Source organism: Bubalus bubalis, chromosome 11 (assembly GCF_019923935.1).
Source record: "Bubalus bubalis isolate 160015118507 breed Murrah chromosome 11, NDDB_SH_1, whole genome shotgun sequence".
In the NCBI taxonomy this organism is placed as follows: domain Eukaryota; kingdom Metazoa; phylum Chordata; class Mammalia; order Artiodactyla; family Bovidae; genus Bubalus; species Bubalus bubalis.
The window spans coordinates 26,980,340-27,003,178 of NC_059167.1; the positions used below are offsets into that span (position 1 = coordinate 26,980,340).

Here is a 22,839-nt window from a genome sequence, read left to right on the forward strand (position 1 = left end):
GAGCCTGGCTGCAGTCCATGGCGGGCTGCAGTCCGTGGGGTCACAAAGAGTTGGACACGACTGAGTTAGTGAACACTAACACTCGAACCTCCAGAAAGGAATGCAGCCCTGGCAACACCTTGACCTCAGCCCTGTGCCAGATTCCTGACCTCCAGAACTACAAGATGATACATGTGCATTAACCTTCTAAATTGGTAGTAATTTGTGACAGTGTAATAGAAAATTAATACAATATCTGACTTCTTTACAGCAATGTGATCCTGAACACTAACTCCATAATTTGCCTTATAACCAAGGGATAAGAATTCCATGATGGTGATTCTAAGTTCTATGAAGAGGAAAACTTCAAATCAGCCAGATTAAAATTATATACCATTTCAGTATACAGGAACAAACACGGCCAAGAGAATGGCAGCTGCTCCAAATTATACACTTTCGGGAATAAATTCCTGCAATTTAATGATGTTTGTCACACGTCAGATTTATAAAATGTTAACACACTTATATAATCAGCACCTGCCACATTTAGCCAGTCATTCTTCAAGGGGAAAAATGTTGTCAGCTTTGGTTCTATTTACCCGAAAAAGCTCCCCAGTCAGGGTAAATGGTTATATGTAAGGCCTGTCTATAAAGAGACTATTCAAAGAAATCCAACCTAATGGGTAAATCTTGTAATTAAAGCTGATAATATTTAGTAGCTGTGACTATACTAAAAAGGCATGAAAATCTCTGCAGTGTCCATTAACATGGTGGTTATATCAATATTCGTTTCTCCACAAAAGAAAGATGGGATATAGATGACCTCAGTGGAAAAGATATACTTAAATTTCTGAGACTAAGTGGAAAAACCAGTATTTTTACTTTGGAGCATTGCTAAATCATACTAGTTTAAAAATCAGAGAATAGGCATTATTCAAACAGTAAAATGTAATAGGATTAAATAAAGACCTAAGTTGAGAGTATTATCAAATACTTAGCTCTATTTCAGGGGAGCATGAAATGTTGACCTGAACTCAAGAGAATTTATCATCAAGGGGTGGGCTTCTGGCCTCGATGATAATCTGATGAAAAAGGTTCAGCCCCCAAGCAGCTGTGATGTGTGGGTGAATCGCCCCTGCCTGGTGAGTTACAAACAAACACCAAGGCTTTGGAGGAAACAGGAAGAAAACACACAAGTCTGTGAACTTGATGGCGACCATATTGCTTTATATGGTTAAAACCGAATGTGTTCACAGGGCTAAGAAAACAAGAGAAGGAAAGCTACTAAAATAACATAAACTTAGCCATTTTAAAAATAAAGAGAAGCTTGGGCAGTGCATATGAGAGTGAGTTTCTGAACATGAGCCCTTGGAGGGCAGGAGAGTGGATTTGACAAGTCAGTGAGACCAAAGAGTATCCACCGGGTAAGGGGGCAGGACTCAATGGTGTTCAAACTGTGGGATTTCCAAGGTTGGCTAAGAGGGGACAGAACCGATGGCAGAAATGTACAGAACACCCACAGGAGAGGCTTCCTCCACTATTGGTCCTCTGGATTCCCCACCCCTCGAGCCCCCCACTTTTTTGAAGCTCTATCAGACCCAAGTATTGTCCCATGAAGACCTTCTTTGGTTGGAAAGTTATTTTTCTTTCAAGTCATTGCCAAAACTACGTTACCAAAAGACAAAGATCAAAGTTAAGGAAAATACAAAATTAAAAAACCCTTATTTATCACTACAATTAAGGTCTGCATCTTAAACATTATTCAAATTATTTCACAAGAAGCCACACGAATGGTGGGGTGTGCGTGTAAGAGACAGATGCCTCACACCCCCAGGGACACAGACAGGTGGTCAGCTTTCTCTGGAAGAAACAAACCAATACTATGGATGTGAACCCGCTAAAACACACAGCCAGCATGAGACAGGTCTGAGTGAGTGGGCCCTGACAAAAACCCATTCCACACTTCCCCACCTGCTGCTCAGCAAGCCTCTTCTGGATCTCTTGATCATCACAGACATCATAAACCACGGGCTTAGAAAGCTCAGACTCGATCCGAGCCAACCAGGTGCGAAGGTTGCTCATGTTTTTGTCTAACTGCTGAATAAAAGCAAAGGTCTCCTTCAGCTTCTTCACCCTAAATATATTTGCAGGGGAAAAAAAAAAAGAGAGATAGAAAACAAAAGCACAATGTTTAGCGGTGAGAAAAATGCACCCACAAGCGTGTTGGAGAGTAAAAAGGAATCATCATTGGTTACTGATTTTATAGCAGGGATAATGCTCATGTCACCAGATATAAGTTTTCACAGAATATGGGACAATTTACAAAACTGCTGTTGCGGTTGATTTTTAAATGGACTAAGAGTTAATCTGCCCAGGCACATGTAAAATCCTATCGTGCCCAAGGTGGGGTCCCCTGAGACCTAGTACATCTTTCCGGGGCTTCAGAGGAGTCAGGAGATGACATTTCTTTCTTTCCATCTTAACATCACCACACGTGACTTCTGTCCAGTTTCGGTCTTGGGTATCACCGAGGGCACAGCAGTCAGGGACCTTCCATGACGGGTAAAGATGTTACACACCTGGCTTACTGGGGGTCTCTGGCCCTAGATGCCTCTCATGAGCCCGTCTCCTTGAGTCAGCACAGAGCATGTCCCAAACCCCACCACATCCAGCCTGAGGCGCTGGCAGTGTTGCACAAAAGGAACCAGCCCATCATGGGAAAGCTGAGCCAAGAAGGGAGGGGTGGACACGTCGTCAGCAAGCACAGTTCCAGCTCCATTTAACCCAATCAATCCACCTGGCTCGGCATGGAGTAGACTTGAACTAACATGCTTGGCATCAGCGTACACAGAGAGCTCACGGGCATGTCAAAGTGCTGTCAAGGGGGAGTGATGCAGGGGCTGAGGGAAAATGATCTCCATAAAGATCCCCACAGACAATGTGAAAATCCTCAAGCAGAGCAAGTGAAGGCTTGCTCTGGTAATCCGTGGGCCTTTTTAATCCCAGAGACTTGAGGTAATGGCAACAATGGAAAGTTCCCACTTACTGATACTCACGTTACGAGGCTATCAGAACTGCATCCCACGGTGCTGGAAAGAGAAACTGGGGCACTGACTGTAACTCACAGGAAGTGCCCCGCCCGCCCCAGCCACCAGCATCTCTTCCTTGACTGCCTGTGAACAGCTTCCTGCTGCCCCCTCACCCTCCTACCAGCTTCTGGTTCTGTAGCTGAAGCATACAGCGTCCGATCCACATTCAAACCCTTCCACGGTCCTCGCCTACCGTGACATATCAGTTTAAAACCTTGACCCTTTCAATTCCTCAAGTGGTCCGTGTCCTGTCTGCCTCCAGCCCTGCCCTCCACAAACCAGCTCCCCTTTCTTTCTCCCATAGCTTCTACCGCTGTTCTGAGATGAGCTGGGGGCTTCTCGCCCACATGTTCCCACAGCCCTGGGGCTCTCCGGCATTAACTGTGTTCGTATCCCTCATTCGCTGTGCCCATCCAGACAGAGTTCACAGCAGCCAGGTGGCATGCGGCCCCCTCTGCGTGCACCACACACCCTCAGACCAACTAGTGGCCAGAAGGTGTTTACAAACATTTCCTGAATGAATAAATATGTATGAGCACCTCTAGTCCATGTGACTATCTAGTAAAACCATAGAGTTACGTATTACCAGAGAGTGGTTTTTTTATTATTATGTTCTTGTTTGCACACTACTGACAAAGTCAACCTTGTGTGTGTGTGTGTGTTAGTTGCTCGGTCATGTCTGACTCTTTGTGACTCCACGGACTGTAGCCCGTCAGGCTCCTCTGTCCATGGGATTCTCCAGGCAAGAATACTGGAGTGGGTGGCCATTCCCCTCTCCAGGGCATCTTCCTGATTCAGGGGTTGAATCCTAGTCTCCCACACTGCAGGTAGATTCTTTACCATTTGGGCCACCAGGGAAGCCCAATCAACCTTGGGGAATGATTTCTAGCTTCAGTTCTATTTCCAGTTAGTTTTACAATTTAGGGAAAATCCTTCAACCTCAGCCCCTCACCTCCAGCATGACTCTCAGGTCCCCTCAGCCTCAGGAAGGTGGTAGCATCTGGGCAACATGCAGGCCAGAGCCCTGGGGTAAGCAGACCCCGGTCTGAGCCCCACTGTACCATCTACAAGCTGTGTACCCAGCAAGGGACCTAACCTTCCTGATTCCCAGTTTCCTTGTTAACCAGCAAGTTATCGACCTTGTAGGGGCTTCTGAGACAAACAAGGGGATGCGTGTAAACCTCTGGCATAAAGCAAGCACTCACTATGCTCACTCACTCAGCTCTTATGACTGATGACTGGGGTCACACACTGCTACAATAAGGCCTCATTTATATGGCACTGGCCCGCACACAGTCCTTTTATAAATATTTTATCCTCGTAGTGCCATGAGGAACGCAAGCTTGGAAGCAGTCCAAGGAGCCTGGTGATGAAGAGCACACACTTTGTGTTAAGGGTCTGGGTATGAGTCCCGGCTCTGTTTAATCTCATGTGTAAAACGGTGTGAACAGTGGAACCTTCCTTCATGGGGTGGCTGAGAGGACAGAATGAGATATAAATACATGAAAGGCACAGTGCCTGACAGAGATAAATGCCCAGAAATTGTGGTTGTGATGATCTGAAGAAGGTAGATTTTCCAAATTACATTTTTACTGCAAATACCACAAGAATTTCCTTTAAAGCCATAAGATGATTTATTAAAAAGGAAGCAATGGAATCTGGGGCCAGGCCTGGATGTAGCTGTAACCTAGATCCTTCCTTTATTCCCCTGACTTTAGAGTTAGACCCTCCTCACCCCAATGTCTTGTCACCCTGACTGCCTGGGGAACAGAAAGAACACTCCAGACAATGCCAGAGCAGTTGGGAACCCCAGGCCCCATGGGACAAAGTCTCCCATGTAGTTTGCAAGGGGCCACCCTCCTGGGAGGCTCCAGCTAGAGAAGCGCGGCCCTGAGAGCTCTCTGTAGGTGGGGAGAGGTGCTCAGGCCAGCACCTCTGCACAGCGCCCTGCTTCCCCATCCGTCCCCTTCTCTTCTCCTAGAATGGCAGCCCGCACTGCTTCACCCAGCACCTGACCCTACTCCATCATAAGGATCTCAGTTTCTTTATTTTGAAAGAAAAGGGCTAGAATGCAACTTTTTCAATGAAGAAAGCTAACAAGTAACGAAATAACCTAGGAGCAAAAAGAGCAAGATGCAGTGATCCTGAATTCTGTTAAGGGTGAGGTGTGCAACAAGTAGAGGGGGGAATATGGGAAGGTGGATGCATAATTAGCTTGGCACCCCCAGGACTATGGTACTCCAGGCCAGTGGTGCCCAAAATATGGGGCTCAGGCCTATTGGTGTCCAAACCAGTTAGGTGTGGGAATAAAATACTAGACTTTCTCTGTTATCCCATTCTTATAAAATTCCTACATTGGGCATGCTTTATAGTTCACAAACTATATTACTAAAATGGAACATCTACAGAAATGCCGATGTCTACATGTGTCAGGCTTGTTGTGCTTTATATATAGTAGTTAACTCATTTAATCCTTACAACAGTGCTGTGAAATCAGTATAGAATCATGCCCATTTGACAGATGAGGTAACTGAGGCAATGAGGTTAAGTAATTTGCCATGGTAACATACTCATTCAATGGCAGAGGAAAGATGTCAACCTGGGCAATCTGGCCAGAATTGCTGTTCCTAAGCACTTTTCTCGTGATGGCTCATATAAACCTACACATGATAATGTGCACATATGCAGGGGTACAGGATGGTTTTCATCGCTGTCAGGGAATATGACCAGGCTTTGGGACACAAAGGGGGGTAGGAACCCACCTACTAAATGCTGCATTTTGAGTGCCCACTTTGCCCCTTCATGATTTCCTTTCAATAAACTTTAACCACTGACTTTGTCTGGGGTCCTGTGAAGATCCTGAGGATTCCAAGATAACTTATTCCCAGGGGTCATGATCTAATTTGACATTATAACACAATATAGAAGCTGCTCAATAAATATCTTCTGAATGAGCAAGTGACATTCACACATCCCTTCAAACTTGTGTTTTTCATAAAAGAGCTGGTCATAATACATTTTAAAGGAAAGAGGTAAAGATCAGAGCATCTTCGAGCCATCCAGCCACAGACAATTTGCTGGTATTCTACGAGTCACACACGCTCCTAGACCTTGGTTCTATATTAGACATGTGAAGAACTCCAAGCATACACATCACATGCACGCTTGGGGCGAAAAAAAAAAAAAAAAGAGGAAGGGAGAGGGTGGGAGGGAAAGGAAAAGAAGCTACAAAACATTCAATCAGTCAGGACTTAACCTGCTTCTATGTCCCAACCTCTGACCAAATATCCCCAAATGCGAAATATCCCCTAATGCCCAGTGGTATAAATGAATGTTGTTCTTCAGATTATCATACTAAGACTTACTCTGAGAACCATCAGATGCACTGCTTGGTCTGTATGGTTCTATTCTGTGCAGACACTAATATAATTATCTAATCATCACCTTTCCCAGGTCAGGAAGTACACGTCATTTGCCAACCCAGGCAACCGACCTCCTAGTTAGGCCTTGTTAATTTTGCTCTTGGAAAATTTTAAATCTCGAGTTAATATTGGGAACAAGGAAATCCATTCAGAGAGCAGACTGTTGGCACAGGGAAGCAAGCACAATTCTGGACTGCATCAACCACCCAGGCAGCGTAAGTAGCTCACCATCTCGGCCCTGGCCCATGGTTCACCCCAGATGCGCTTGACTAATACTAATCACACATATATTTCAACAAATCATGTTTCTCTGGAAAAAATAAACACAATTCCCTGAGCTGAATTCCAGTTCTGAGGACTGGAAAACCAAAATATTTAGGTGCAAAGAGGAAGTTTTTCACCTATATGAACTATTGGAAGACCTGAATAAAATTAACACGTTTTTATATAATACCAAACAAAATAAGAAGTTTGCCAAAGAGTATACATTTTAGAAGTTCTTTTATGGGGCTTGTGGGTAGAAATGCAGAAAATAATCAAGGTGAATAAAGTTTTCCATCTAGCGATGGATGGGAATTTAATACCTATGAACCCTGTTCTCTCTCAAAAATAAAAATTAAGCCAGGTAACTAAATATCACTTCATGAGTCAGGCCTAAGTCTTAATGTGTGAGGGAAGCTTTAAATATCAAATTCATGTATACGGAAGAGTTTACATTGCAGCCCTATTTTCTCCATGCAAAAGGGTCTACAGTTAAATTATTAAGGTCCTGGATCAGCATAAGCTAGAAAAATTTCCATGCCAATGCGGACTGCATAACTTAAAAAGGAAAACTGAGATGGTTGAATATCTGAATTTGTACTAAAACGGACACTCAGACTCGTGGGCAGCTGTCAGTTGCTAAAAACATTGTATGAATTCTGCATAATTGCATCTTTGTAAACAACTAACCAGCCCCGTAGTAAGATAATCAATTACTCCAAGGTCCTGAAGCCCTGATTTGAGGGCAGGGACATCACATTTGAGCTAATCGCCTCTTTGAACCCGAGGACTTCCATTTTCCCCACAGCATAATCACTTCTCTTGCCCAGCTTGTCAAAGGCTGGCTGCAGACACAGCTCGGCATGCTGACAGTGGAAAGAACCCATCCCCCGATGGCCGAGCATACACACTCCGCAGCCACCATCTCATCGGTCATTTCTATTGTAACGAACATGGGAGCGCGAGAGAGACACCCAGAGACAGCAGCCGCCCCTCCCAGATGCAGAGCGGATGATCGAAATGGCACTTACTGTTGATGAGAAAAAATCATTCCTTAGGTTGAGCGAATCCTCCAAGTTCCCGGCTGCACCTCCACCTCCCAGGGACGAGGCGGCCCCTCCCCCGCACGGCGGCCTCTCCATTCACTGGTTCTTCATCTTCCCCAGGCCGCCCTCCCACAGGCTCCCAGGGGCTCGCCTCGGCGGCCACCACAGAACAGTGCCCAGAGGCGAGCAAGTGACCTGCGACTCCGCTAACTGCAATTTTTAAATCTTAGTTTTCTCCCTTCCAGTAAACAAACATCTCCAGCCCCTGCCTGTCTCTCACACACAGTCTTTGTTCTGACGCTACAGGATTGCAATGCCAGGGAAGAAAGTCCCTGTGTTATCTATGGGTTATTTATGAAGTGCTATAAACCCAGGGAAGAAACATTTAATTTGAGGCGCTGGAAAGGAGGATTTCTGTTCTCATCAAATTAAATGTCTCTGTTTCAGGTTTAAAAGCAAGGGTGTAATCTGAAGCCCCCAGGTCCAAAGGGAATGGCTTTCTCCTAAAGAAGAAATTGCCCCAGGAGATTTTCTGCCTTGCCTTTTCAGTCCTGTGCATCCCGGCTTAGGAGGAGCAGAGAATTTATTTAGTCCATTTCTTTGCTTTTTTGCAAAAACAAACAAACAAACAATCTTGTTGTACAAAAGGAGTTCAAGATTTGCAGAGGAAGAAATTTTGCAGTTTTCTTTGCTAGCTCCCCCTAAGGTTTACCATAATGTGAGGATTTGAAAATTCCTCCACATCCCTATTCATAGTTCTTGATGTGATCCTGAGTGGCTCTGCTTGGTGGAGCACCACTGGTTTGTGTCCAAGCCCCTTTTAGGCTCGTCGCAGCCTTATTTGGAGACTCGATGATATCAATCATTTTTCATGGACCCCTAAAGCCCAACATTTAGTCATTATTTCATCCCCTCTTGAACACAGCAAGCACATTCTAAACCAGTGAAATTAGGAGTACAGATTTGGAAATAGTTCCCTCAAATGCAGCATCTAACTTGTGTCCACATGCCTGGCTGTGCATGGTGACCTCCACCGCTCAGACACCGGACCTATCTGCTGCTGGACACCAGGCTCCTGAGGTTCACGGTCCCTGTGGTGGCTGCTGTCTCCTTGGGGAGGATCCCCGACCCTCAGAAAGGCATTTCTGCCGGCCCTGAGAGCAGCAGCCGCCAGCTCCAGAGGCGAACGATGGGGTTGATGGGAAGGAAAAAGGAGACGGGGGAGGCCGACCTCACATCTGGCTCTCCCTGTGCTAAAAGCCTCTAAGTCTTTCCAGTCCCACTAAATCAGGCAACCTGCTAAGACCAGAGCAAGTCAGCTTTATGACTAGCAGCATTGTTTGGTCTTCCAGAGTAACCTTGAGAAAATACAGATAAAAGGAGAGCAATGAAAAACGTAGCAGTTTAAAAAGGCACACATCTCCTTGCCCATTCTTCAAGGGATGGTAAAACAATCTTAACACGCAGTTGCCATGGTAGTAACTGCTGCGCTTAAATGACAACATTTTAATTGCTACTAATATAAAACAGGTGGGCTTTTCACATTGGTAGGAAATTTATGCTTCATTAAAAAGTTTTTTCATGGACTTGATCTTGCTAATAGCAGGAGAGCTATCTAGTCTAATTACAAAGGGACCATAAGGTAGTGTGTCTGAGTGCATCCTTCCTTCATAACACTGGCCTAAGGATGCCAAGTCTATTAAATGATGCTACCATCAAAGAGAGATTAGAAGAAAGGTAACAACATTTATGACATTTTTTTAAGGAAAAAAAAAAGTTCCTGTATTCTTTCTTCCATAATGAACATTCACTAAACAGATAAAAAGAAAATTAAAACCACCAATGATGCCAACACCCAACAGATACCAATGGAAATACTCTGGGGTATGTCTTTCCGCTCAGCTGTCTCATCTCTTTTAGGCATGCAAAGCTTTCAGCCGATTATCCTCACAGGCTGCTAGAAAAGTCTTTAAAACTTTAAAGACTAACCCCAAGTCTCCAAAGAGGCTCCACCAGGATGAACAACCAGAGAGTGACTCACTGAGGACACAGGGCCCCTGCTTCAGGGGGCACAGAGAAGGCTCTGATTAATAAAGGCTCTGGGAAACAAAAGGAGGTGGTTTTTAAGGAGTTTAGCTACTGGGATTTTGAAATCAAGGGTACACATAGGTGAGATTATGTGTTGAGCTGAAGCTTTCTTTGGCATCAGTCCTGTTGATGGCCAAGAACCTTCTTTTCAGAGTTTTAGTCTGTGCTGCTGAAGCAAGGCAATTCTGCATCCATTGGTCCACCACCCAACATCCTGTGCCTTAACTGTTCTTTTTAACAGGTAACCCAGCTGACCCAAAACACGAATCACACATATCGGTGGTTCTGAAAAACAGCTTCTGTAACTTAGCCATCTCTCCTGCATTCAGGTTTCGCTAGGTCAATTTTCAACAACATTATCTTAGAAAACATGGGCAAGAGGCATAGCCAATGTCTACAATTAAAAAAATTAACTCATTTAATCTGTCACTGAGCATAGTAGGATATAATTAATATGTCATCAAATCAGATTGGGTTCACACCATTCACCAAAAAATACATAGTGCTTCAAATGACCTTTCTATGAAAGAAATTAATAACATGTTTGATAAGAGTTTAGATGTCACAAATATAAGAAGCCACCCAGGGGCCCATGAGGAATGCTAAAAGCTCCTGCAGCAATTCTGATGGAGAGTCAGTTCTGTGAATTTTAGTGCCCACACCAGGGGCTTCCCTCATAGTTCAGTCAGTAAAGAATCTGTCTGCAATGCTGGAGACCCAGGTTCGATTCCTGGGTTGGGAAGATTCCCCTGGAGAAGGAAATGGCAACCCACTCCAGTATTCTTGCCTGGAGAATGCCATGGTCAGAGAAGCCTGGCAGGCTACAGTCCATGGGGTCACAAGAGTCAGACACGACTTAGCGACTAAACCACCACCAGGGCCTATGTGACCTTATGTGAGGAAGTTGGCATTAAGACTGACTTAGGCACCCCAGCCCCCCTGATTATTTGGTTATTTCAAAAGATGTATCCTTTAGACTCTTTGCTTTAAGAATTTTACAGAAGCTGAAAAACACTATACATGCAGGGGAAAAACTGTGGTTTGGGTCAAAGCACCTTCCCCCCACCTCCCGGATTATACACTAATACTACACACATGTATATGGACGGAGCCATCACCGTCCTGGTGCTTTTTCATCCAGAATCTAGCCCACGGTTCATCAACAAGGAGATACGCCACAGAGGCCACAAGGTTACCATAAGTGGCAAGTCACCCGGCTGCTCGCTCCATCTGTGATCCCCAGACCTGAACCATTGGCAATACCTTGGCACTTGCTAGAAATACGCATTCTCGGCCCCGAGAATGGGCGCATCCCCCTACCCAGGGAATCAGAAGCTCTGGGGGTGGGGTCCTGCCATCCATGTTCTCAGGAGCCCTCCAAGGATTCTGCTGCATGTTTAAATCTGAGAACCACTGCTCCAGATTGGAGAAGGAAATAGCAACCCACTGCAGTATTCTTGCCAGGAGAATCCCAGGACGGGGGAGCCCGGTGGGCTGCTGTCTATGAGGTCGCACAGAATTGGACATGACTGAAGCGACTTAGCAGCAGCAGCTCCAGAGAAAACAGTAAAGTCTATACTGAGTTCCAGGTTTTAGAAAAATTCTGATAAAGCACCTTTAAAGGTCTCAAAGGGCCAAGTGCTCCTCTGATGCACGGTGCAGGGCGATAGACTGTGGCTCCATCCTGCCCGAGGTAGAATCGCTTCTGCCCTTGGCTCAGTTATTGACCCTCTCTGAGCTACAGCATCCTTCTCTGAAAGTTGGAGAATACTGACCATGTAGGGTTCTTGCAAGAATGAAATAAAATAATATATATAAGCCTGGCACTGAAAAAAAAAACAAACAACAAAACAACCCACACCCTATCCACCCAAGGAGCCTACTACCTGAAACGACTCATAAATTTAATGTGCACTGAACTAATCTTGTCCTTCATGTTTTGTCAGTTCTTTTGAAACTTACCTCTATTTTGTTGAGAATAACCCCAAAACAATAGGCCTTTTTCCAACCCAATTTATTGAGGTCTTGGACTTCTGAACCATCTCCAGTTTTGAAGTTAAAGGCTGCAGTTAGAATTTTAAAGTCATGAAGCTGGGTGCCTGTGTATGGTCTCCCTCCAAGTCTTATTTTTAACAAGAGACGCTGTCTCCTGCCACAGAAATGAAGCCGTGGAATGCTGTGAGCAGGACAGGAATGATTAAATGATGTCCAGAGCTCTTTGGACAAATGGGGTTATTAATGGACCCTGCAGGATTGCAGGTTCTCCTCCGTGTGGTTTGACTTCTGCAGCCTGTACAGACCCTCGCCTGCTTTCCTGATGGTAATGTGATGAGTGCCAGTGATCAGACAAGGAGCTGATTCTATTAATACATGAGGTCAATTTATGGCAAGTCCAAGCTTGCCGCCTCAACCCACAGATTCACCTGAAGTGTCACGTTAACTAAGTTTCCTAGCCTGTCAGTCATATGTCTCACCCTGGCCTTTGCTTTAAGGTAAAATAAGTTATTCCTTTCTAGTTCCTCAGTTTTGAATGGATTTCAACATGTTCTACTCATTTTGGTATAACAAATCAGAAGGGTCTGGGTTTGCAGGGAGGCAATACGACTATCTGAGTTGAAATCCTGGTTGCCTCATGTGCTGACTATGCAGTCATGCCAAGTTACTTAACTTTAGTGCCTCAATTTCCTCATCTGTAAAATGGGATAATGACATCTACCTTTCAGAATTACAGTGATGATTATGTGAAATCAGACATAAAAGGCACATTATGAAGAATATAGCCAGCAGCCAATATATTTGCTATTATTTCAGCTCCTTATTTTGCTCCTTCTAGAAAGACCACTGAAATTTCACTGGCTGTTTTTCCTTCTTTCGCACCATGCAACTGGCTGAAGACAGACAGGCAGAGAGGAGGGAGGAAAGCAAGCAGCCTGTTTAACTCTGAAGTGATAGAACCAAAGTAAGAATGCATAATCACTCAAGCCCTCAGGAAGCAGAATCTAGATCTTGCTCCTGAATGATCTAAGAACAGGTATGATGTCCTCATACCTTGGATTAGTGCCAGGTGCCCAAGAAGACTTAGGAGATACAGACAGTGATGACAAAGGCATACCAGACACAACTGACCCAACAGAAACGATCACATTCTCATGTCCTGGAACATCCATTCAACAAATTATCTGAAGCACTGTTCTAAGCACTGGAAATAAGACAAAGACACTGGTCTAATGGAAGAAAGACCTCTCACTGTTAGACAAAAGCAAGGGAATCCTGGAACACTCAAAAAATGTGCCACTTAAAGTCTTCTTAGGGAAAGACAATGATAGTAACATTGATAATGTTACTATCAATGACAGCGTTGATAACGATAATGATAGCATTCAATAAATGCTCACTCCTATGTGTTGGTCCTCTGACAAATTCAAGACACGTGTTGTCATTCATTCACACAGCAGACTTTGATGTAATCAGTGCTGCTGCTGCTAAGTCGCTTCAGTCGTGTCCGACTCTGTGTGACCCCACAGACGGCAGCCCACCAGGCTCCCCTGTCCCTGGGATTCTCCAGGCAAGAACACTGGAGTGGGTTGCCATTTCCTTCTCCGATGCATGAAAGTGAAAAGTGAAAGTGAAGTCGCTCAGTCATGTCCGACTCTTAGCGACCCCATGGACTGCAGTCTACCAGGCTCCTCGGTCCATGGGATTTTCCAGCCAAGAGTACTGGAGTGGGGTGCCATTGCCTTCTCCATAATCAGTGCTGTTAGATCTATTTTGTAGATTGAGAAACTGAGGCCTAGAAAGGTTAAATCACTACTCAAGTTTCCATGGTAGGTAGAAGTCAGATAAACTCAGAACTAGCTCAAAATCTGTGCTCGTACTTGAGTTATCACCATGTTATTCTTGAGTTAACATAGATTCCCCCCCCCCAACCCCTCCCCAACTGGTAGTAGAGAGATGTTAAATTTAGCCCAAGTTATGCTGCCAGCCAAATCACTCTAGTATTTATCTTCAACAGACCCTCAGGTGCTAAAAAATCATGAAAGACTCAGACTTTATTTAGGAGGCCAAGTCTTTAGTTGAGATTTAAGCTTGTCTAAGACTTAGCTCCAACCTACCTCTCTAAAAGCTTCATCTCCTATTCCTGAGCCAGTGGAGCTTCTTATAATTTCCTGAACAGTTTCTATTCTGCCCTACCCTGTACCTTTCTCTCTCTCTGCCACCAGGAACACTCAAATCCCACCCCCTTAATCAAGACCATCCGGGAACACTGCCCTTCCATCAGGTTCTTCCCAATCCCCACCCCCACTCCGGGAAGATGAGATTTGAGTTCTCAGACCACTTGGCTTTACAGCTGCTGGCATGTCTGCTTCTATTAACATTAACTGACTCATCTTATTGCACTTCCGGTCTGTAATTCTCACAGCACTTGACCTGGTGCCTTTGCTGACTGAACCAGGTTCACTTAAGGTTTAGGGTAAACGATGGGGTAAAAGAAAAGGATTATCAAGAGTATTCTGTTTTCCGTACTCCCCAGCATTTCATTTATCTTACAGGATTCTCCTGTACAGTCCATGTTCTACATGTGGTCAAAATATGTGAGCGTTCTGTTATGTAACAGACTTGCTCAGCCAGTGAAAACAAAGCTGCATGAATGGCCCCAAAGCCAGGTGACTGTTCTTTGTGTGCCAGCTTACAACTGAAAAACACTTTGCTTGGGGTCTCTGTTTGGACAGAGAAGACAGAAAACATTTAGAAGCTCTGGGCGGTATCGTCGTCATTATTTGTGAGGGGAGATCAAATGGTCAGTCTTGTTTCTGATAAGCACTGGACAGCCTTGATTTACACTCACAGCCGTGCCTCCAGATTCCACGTCTTAGGACCAGATGCCCACTGGGGACCTAGCACCCAGCACAAACCTGCAGAGGGGCCTTGCCTTGAATGAGTCCAGCTCCTCTGATGGTGGTGATTAGAGGGAGGGGAACCTCCAGGGACCCCCAGAAGCAGCCCCCAGAAAATCAGGTCAATGCCTTGACCTACTTGCCACACACAAGCAACAAGAGGCAGGCATAACTTCATCTTAAGACTTCACACAAGTCTTAAGGTAGTGTTAGAATTTCTAAATAATACCTCCTGCTCAAGGACCAACTCTCATTTAAACCAAGTCTAAGTCATGTGAAATTTTAAGCTAAAGAAAAAAAAGGTGAGATATACTTGGTTTATCTTCCTTCCTTCCCTGGTAGCTCAGTTGGTAAAGAATCTGCCTGCAATGCAGGAGACCTGGGTTCAGTCCCTAGGTCAGAAGATCCCTTGAAGAAGAGCACAGCAACCCAGTCCACTATTCTTGCCTGGGAAATCCCACAGACAGAGGAGCCTGGCAGGCTACTGCCCATGGGATCGCAAAAGAGTCAGACACGACTTCATGACTAAACCACCATGCTACAATATAATCCTCCTATAATATCAAAATAAGAATTTCCATTCATTTTTATCAAGCTCTACCTTTATCTGTAAGTTTAGAAAACTGCTGGGTTACCTTAGAGGAAGATGGGGCTCAGTTTTGAGATCTGTGAGGTAGCGACTGTAGCCAGGGATTAGGAACCCATTTTTAGGCCATTCCTTACCTTGAGCCAATGACATCAAAAAGATGTTGCCAACGGTCATTGATTTTGTTGAGCTTGTCATCGATCTCAGCTGCTCTTGTCTTGTTGCTGGCCTTGATCAGCCGGTCGCCCATTTGCTTTAATTGTAACTTGTTTTCACTAAACAAATTTATTTCTTCCATGCAGTCCTGGCATAGGCACCAAACACAAAGCTGGAATCACTACAGAAACTTCATTTCTTTGGCAGATACAAACACAGAGTTGTGCCTCCTGAAATTTCTTAAAAAATAAAAACACTTCTCTCACCTGTTCATGCAACCCTTCAGTGAGCGGCTAAAAAGTCACCCCCATTCAGTGCATGTGTAATACCTAAGGCAGTAGTTTCTTAATTCAAAAGCCCTGGTTTCTCTCACAGAGTTATTCTAATGCACTTGGGAGCTGAGGACTACAGGGTATAGCTAAATTAGCCTAATATATCAGCAAGAGTTTTCCTGAGGCTTAACCGAGTGGCATTTGGGGTGACTGCGACGAGAAGGTTTTTTCTTCCTTTCCTTATGGGAATCAGCGACCACTTCACAATTACGAGCCCCACTGCTCTTGGTCTTTCTCCTTTGGCCAGGGGATCGTCTTAACAACACAGTTAGAAAAACTATAACCCACCTGGGATGTAAACTGAGGCTTAAGAAACCCTGAGCCCCTTTTTCTTCCTAACCAAGGAAAGCAATGCCCTAGTACACAGCACCCTGCCCACCAAGGACAGCCCACCTTTCCCACCTCATTGGAAATGTGCCTACGGCATACAGTTCTGAGTCTGGGAGTGAGGAGGGCAGAGAAGACCATGGTGGTCATAACCGCACCCCTCTGGGGACTCCTGCTCACCTTCTGGAGCTTTTCAATCATTTCTTCAATACTGATATCTGCTGTCTGGAGAACTTTGTTTTCCATCTGCACCAGCCATGCACACAACTCTTTGTTTTTTTCGTTGAACACAATCCATGAATTGAGTCTATCTTCTATCTCCTGTTTGCGTATAGCCACCTGGAAATGACAATGCAGTTGGCAGCTGAGTACAGGCAGGAAGGAAAGACTTTCTCTTCCTCCCCACCCCCCATCGAAAGGACTATGGATTCCATTCAAGTGATCCCAAGGACTTAAATTATCATGTTTTTGTCTTTTAAAGACCTAGGGTTTGACATCAACAGAACTTTTACACCTTTGATAAATGCCTTAAAAAGCGACAGTAACAAAAGATTGTACCTGTAACTGACCAAAAGGATTCAGCTTTATCCAAAACAGTTTTAATATAATGCGGTAATCCATTATTGCTGCTGCTAAGTTGCTTCAGTCGTGTCTGACTCTGTGAGACCCTATGGAGCCTCCAGGCTCCCTCTGTCCATGGGATTCTCCAGGCAAGAATACTGGAGTGGGTTGCCATGCCCTTCAATTTATTATTACCGCATTTTATTAAAAATTAGAAACAGGAAGTTTAGATGAATGTATTTTAACCATCACCTAAATTTCTTCTGTTCTTTATTCTTTAAGTATACATTTATTTACTGCTTGCTACATGTTACTTTTTGTTTTATGATCCAAATCCTTTCTTTTTAAAAAATGATCAAGTCCTTATCCTTACTTAAGGCCAATGTCCCACCTGTTTAATTTAAAAACTATCATTTCAGTCACAATATAAATCTTATGTATATAGTGCAAATGGACCACAAAAATTAACATCACTTAAATGTTTGAGTGGTATATTTCAAAAACAAAGCAAAATTTTAAAAGTGCATATCATTCATTTAATCCACCTTCCCAATATGCACCCCTGCTCTGGATGGAAACCATGGAAATGGAATCAAATCCTGGTCTGCAGCGAGCAGGCTGACCCCCAAATACCCAATGCTCTGTTATGCAGAAGCAACCCCTAAGCTGACATCAGCAAAGGATCTTCCTCCTTCCAGGGTTCAAATTTATTACTTAAATAAATGTAAATTTAAAGAATGCAAATCAGCCTCTTTAAATGTACAAAGTATTCCCAGGTCTTAGAAATCTTCAGAATCCTAGAGATAAAGAGGGTAACCTAAAAGTTTTTTTGGTTAACTTTTAACACCCCGCTTTACAAATGGGGAAACCAAAGTTGAACTCCTAGACATTTTTCAACTATACACAAAACAAACAAAAAAAACCTCTGCTCTTTTCAGAGTGAAGCAAAAATAGCCAATGCTTCTACATCCACCCAACCAAATGTGTTGAGAGGGCTGAAAAAACTATCGCTAAAAACCCAAGTTTTGTATTTCCGTTTTTCATAGCATCTATTCAACTCAGCTTTTAAAAATCCTGGCATTTTGTATAGCATCATTCTGATTGGATTCCTGATGGTAACAATTAGGAACATCTGGGCCCCAGTCTTCACTTCTTCCTTAGCTTTTAGGATACCTTTCACATATTCTCAATTTTCTGTTATATAAAATTTGAATAAAAATTCTGAATGGACTATTCTAAAAGTCCTTTAGTCTTTTAGAAGACTAAAAGTCTAAAAAGACTATTCTAAAATAGTCTAAAAGGACTATTCTAAAATTGTAAAAGGACAGGTATATCATGAATATTAAATACTAAAATAAAGAAGGAAAAACATTTTTATTTTATTAAAATGCACTCAGAAGTGTCTGAATTTTCAACTTTTACGTACATCTCTTAATTCACAAAAATTAGATTAAGGATTTTTCTTAGAATTAAATGTTCTTAAAAAAAGATCTATTTGAACCCTTCAATTCCAACCTGATCCTGTCATCTACTTACACCTTGTAATACCTTAACTACAATTCAATTCTTAATAAGTATAAGTGATTCACTGAGATAGTAAGTGTAGCAGCTGACCCTTTCTTTCAGAGTTTTAAAGCCAGCTACCTGAAATAAACACTGGCTTGCATGTGAATGCAGAGTGCTCAGATAAAATGCCCTGGAGCCTGGCACTCAGGGCTACTCCTGCTGTCTGTGGACCCAGAACAGACACTGCAGAGATACAGCTGAAAGGCCAGCCCGGACCTCTCTGCTGAAGTTCTGATACTCAGACAAGGACTGGTACTTGTCATCTCTACACGACTGAGAGCAGAGTGCACACAGCTGCTCAAAACTGCAATCCTCCCCTCCCCCCTGCTCTGAAGGTGATTTTTTTTTTTTAAAAAGCTCATTAAGAGTGTGCAAAGTTCCAGCACTGAGTGCTGGAGAAACAAAGGGTCAAATCTGTTAAACCTTGTTGCTGCCTTCTCAAGGAACAGCGCCAGCCCGGGCTCCAACTGAAAAGGGCCTCCCGGTTCAATGAAATTAAGCTCCTTTCTACTTTGTCTGGCCTTCGGAGACATTTCAATAAACTTCAGAAGAGCCGTGCCCTGCAGTTAACTGACTTACTCTTAAGCAGAGGTCCTCCCATTGTCTGTGCAAATGCTCTATTTGCTCCTTCAAAACCATCACGTCGTCCACCAGAATGTGCTGGGTTAGGTCGGTCTTCATTGTGTGAAGTTCTTTCAAGTTCTGAGTCCAGTTAGCTAAAGACTTCTCTAGTTCCTGCATTTAAACACAAGAAAGAAAGAGGGGGGAAAAAGAAAGAAAACTCTTCAACTCAAGCTGCTGTTGTTTCCAAACCTGTAGAGGCTAATCCTTTGATTGGACCCTGGGGGAGGGGAGGCCAGGAAAGGGGGTGGGACCTTCTGAATGAGAAACAGCCCAGGGCCGGCCTCTGCGGCTGTGGTTGGCCAATTCCTCAGCACCTATTTTCTCAAAGCAGAACTCTTTTCTACCTTTATTTTCACTTCCTCAGGTATTTCAGACTTTTCTATACTTAACTCTATGTTAAAGTCAAGTAGGTCTTGACCTTTATTTAGGGGAAGTAAAGTATTTTTGGAGTCTCACAGCAATCTCTCTCACCTACATACACATAATTCTGAAACTGTGTTACAGAATGTTGTATAAAATGTGATTTCCCTACTTTTAAAAACACCTTAAGAAATGCATTGTTGCTACGTGGCAATCACATAATGACAGCTTCTGTTAAGCGAATCATTTTGGTTAACTTTCAAAAAGAATAAATTTAATTGAAGGGAAAAAAAAATTGTTCCCTAATGATTGCCAGAGATGGGTTAGCAGAAAATGCCCTCTGGCTCTGGAAACAATTTTTTTTTTTTAATGAAGTATTGGTCAAATTAAAACATTTTTTGAATTCTAGGACTTAATCTGGATAATTACTTTCAGGAGAGAGAAGGTAAAATGAAACAGCTCAAACATTCAAGAGACCTCCAGATTTTTATTGTGCTTCTCGTATTCTGTATTTTGGCACATTTGAAGGGTCTTTATTCATACCTGTCTATTGAAATCTGAAAGAAGAGAGTATTTCATTTACATCAGTAACCTGCCTGAGGGGTGGCAACAGTAAAAATGGGTTAATTCTGATTGATTTTCAGAGTTCTAAAAGCCACACTGGCATGAACTTGCCAACAAGGATTTACGTTGAATAAAATGGTTCAGAGGGTTCTTTTTAAAGGTTGCATGGAGATTTAAGACATAACATCTTTTTCAGAGGAGAAATCATCACTTTAAACTTCTGTTACCTACTTCTTGCTTCACGATTCTAGTCAAGTGGATGAGAGCAGATTCTGCAGTGGAACACTTTTTTACCAGCTTCATCACCTGAAGCAGGCAAGCCACAAGCAGAGGTTTGCCATTCACTGACTTTCAAGACCGGAAGATGGTTACACTTCAGTGTTTCCTGAATAAAGTGTGGGCTCAGACGCCTGCCCTGAAGGGAGGCTGGTGTAAGTAATCCAATGCCCGGTTTAAATCAATTTTGGTTTGGATACCCCGTCTTCTCCCACAGTTGAAAGGATAATTAACAGGTGTAGAACTTTTGAATATGGACATTTTGGGATTCTTAATAAATACTGCCACATTGTGTCCTCAAAGGAGTGACTATCTTTTTCCACAGACTGTTTGGTATCGAGTTTTATATATTTGGAGGGCAAGTTTAATATGTGTAAGGATTCCCGCTGCTGCTGCTGCTAAGTTGCTTCAGTTGTGTCCGACTCTGTGCGACCCCATAGACGGCAGCCCACCAGGTTGCCCCGTCCTTGGGATTCTCCAGGCAAGAACACTGGAGTGGGTTGCCATTTCCTTCTCCAATGCATGAAAGTGAAAAGTGAAAGTGAAGTCACTCAGTCATGTCCAACCTCAGATCATATCAGTCGCTCAGTTGTGTCCGACTCTTTGCGACCAGATGAATTGCAGCATGCCAGGCCTCCCTGTCCATCACCAACTCCCGGAGTTCACTCAGACTCACGTCCATTGAGTCAGTGATGCCATCCAGCCATCTCATCCTCTGTCCTCCCCTTCTCCTCTTGCCCCCAATCCCTCCCAGCATCAGAGTCTTTTCCAATGAGTCAACTCTTCGCATGAGGTGGCCAAAGTACTGGAGTTTCAGCTTTAGCATCATTCCTTCCAAAGAAATCCCAGGGCTGATCTCCTTCAGAATGGACTGGTTGGATCTCCTTGCAGTCCAAGGGACTCTCAAGAGTCTTCTCCAACACCACAGTTCAAAAGCATCAATTCTTGGGCGCTCAGCCTTCTTCACAGTCCAACTCTCACATCCATACATGACCACAGGAAAAACCATAGCCTCGACTAGACGAACCTTTGTTGGCAAAGTAATGTCTCTGCTTTTGAATATGCTATCTAGGTTGGTCATAACTTTCCTTCCAAGGAGTAAGCGTCTTTTAATTTCATGGCTGCAATCACCATCTGCAGTGATTTTGGAGCCCAAAAAAATAAAGTCTGACACTGTTTCCACTGTTTCCCCATCTATTTCCCATGAAGTGATGGGACCGGATGCCATGATCTTTGTTTTCTGAATGTTGAGCTTTAAGCCAACTTTTTCACTCTCCACTTTCACTTTCATCAAGAGGCTTTTTAGTTCCTCTTCACTTTCTGCCATAGGGGTGGTGTCATTTGGATATCTGAGGTTATTGATATTTCTCCTGGCAATCTTGATTCCAGCTTGTGTTTCTTCCAGTCCAGCGTTTCTCATGATGTACTCTGCATATAAGTTAAATAAACAGGGTGACAATATACAGCCTTGACGAACTCCTTTTCCTATTTGGAACTAGTCTGTTGTTCCATGTCCAGTTCTAACTGTTGCTTCCTGACCTGCATACAAATTTCTCAAGAGGCAGGTCAGGTGTTCTGGTATTCCCATCTCTTTCAGAATTTTCCACAGTTTATTGTGATCCACACAGTCAAAGGCTTTGGCATAGTCAATAAAGCAGAAATAGATGCCTTTCTGGAACTCTCTTGCTTTTCCCATGATCCAGCGGATGCTGGCAATTTGATCTCTGGTTCCTCTGCCTTTTCTAAAACCAGCTTGAACATCAGGAAGTTCTTGGTTCACATATTGCTGAAGCCTGGCTTGGAGAATTTTGAGCATTACTTTACTAGCCTGTGAGATGAGTGCAATTGTGCAGTAGTTTGAGCATTCTTTGGCATTGCCTTTCTTTGGGATTGGAATGAAGACTGACCTTTTCCAGTCCTGTGGCCACTGCTGCGTTTTCCAAATTTGCTGGCATATTGAGTGCAGCACTTTCACAGCATCATCTTTCAGGATTTGGAATAGCTCAACTGGAATTCCATCACCTCCACTAGCTTTGTTCATAGTGATGCTTTCTAAGGCCCACTTGACTTCACATTCCAGGATGTCTGGCTCTAGGTCAGTGATCACACCATTGTGATTATCTGGATCATGAAGATATTTTTTGTACAGTTCTTCTGTGTATTCTTGCCACCTCTTCTTAATATCTTATGCTTCTGTTAAGTCCATACCATTTCTGTCCTTTATCGAGCCCATCTTTGCATGAAATGTTCTTTTGGTATCTGCAACCTAGTTATGTTTAAATTTGTTGTTCTTTAATTACTTGCCTGAGATGCTACCCAGTTCACCTTTATCCTTCCCCAGATGTATTTTAGTTAATTCCTACCAACACTTGCAGGTCTCAGACACAGGTAATTCTTTAGAGGAGCCTTCTCTAAGTCATGGGATGAGGTTGGGACCCTTGTTTTACGCTCTCAAGGCCCCTCTGTCCTTTTCCCTTCTTATACTCACCATGCTTACAATTATGCACATATGGTGTCATATGTACCCATATGGTAGGACTCTGGTCAACATGTATCTCTCCAGTAGCCTAGACTATCAGCTCCACACTGGCTGAAGCCATGATAACATTTCTCACCAATGCACTGCCCACTTAGCACTTACCAAGAGACCTAGGATAAAGTAAATCCTCAAATATCAAAATGTATGATTGAAAGAAAAGAATTTGGC

The 22,839-nt window shown here is 43.5% G+C and overlaps 1 protein-coding gene across 12 annotated transcripts in view; it reads right to left on the bottom strand.

Annotated features, from left to right (window-relative positions):
* The window catches only part of SYNE2 (spectrin repeat containing nuclear envelope protein 2), a 328,786-nt gene that overhangs the window by 23,307 nt on the left and 282,640 nt on the right, over positions 1–22,839 (bottom strand). For 10 of the 12 annotated variants that reach the window (XM_044924868.2, XM_044924865.2, XM_044924866.2 and 7 more), the window contains 4 exons: positions 18,888–19,043; positions 16,362–16,520; positions 15,504–15,670; positions 1,951–2,113 (listed from right to left, as the gene is read on the bottom strand). In XM_044924868.2, coding sequence (XP_044780803.2) covers positions 1,951–2,113; positions 15,504–15,670; positions 16,362–16,520; positions 18,888–19,043 — 645 coding nt within the window. Of the gene's footprint in view, positions 1–1,950; positions 2,114–3,035; positions 3,182–7,782; positions 7,818–15,503; positions 15,671–16,361; positions 16,521–18,887; positions 19,044–22,839 lie in introns of those variants that run through there. The other 2 variants (XM_044924873.2, XM_044924874.2) reach the window with 2 other exon arrangements.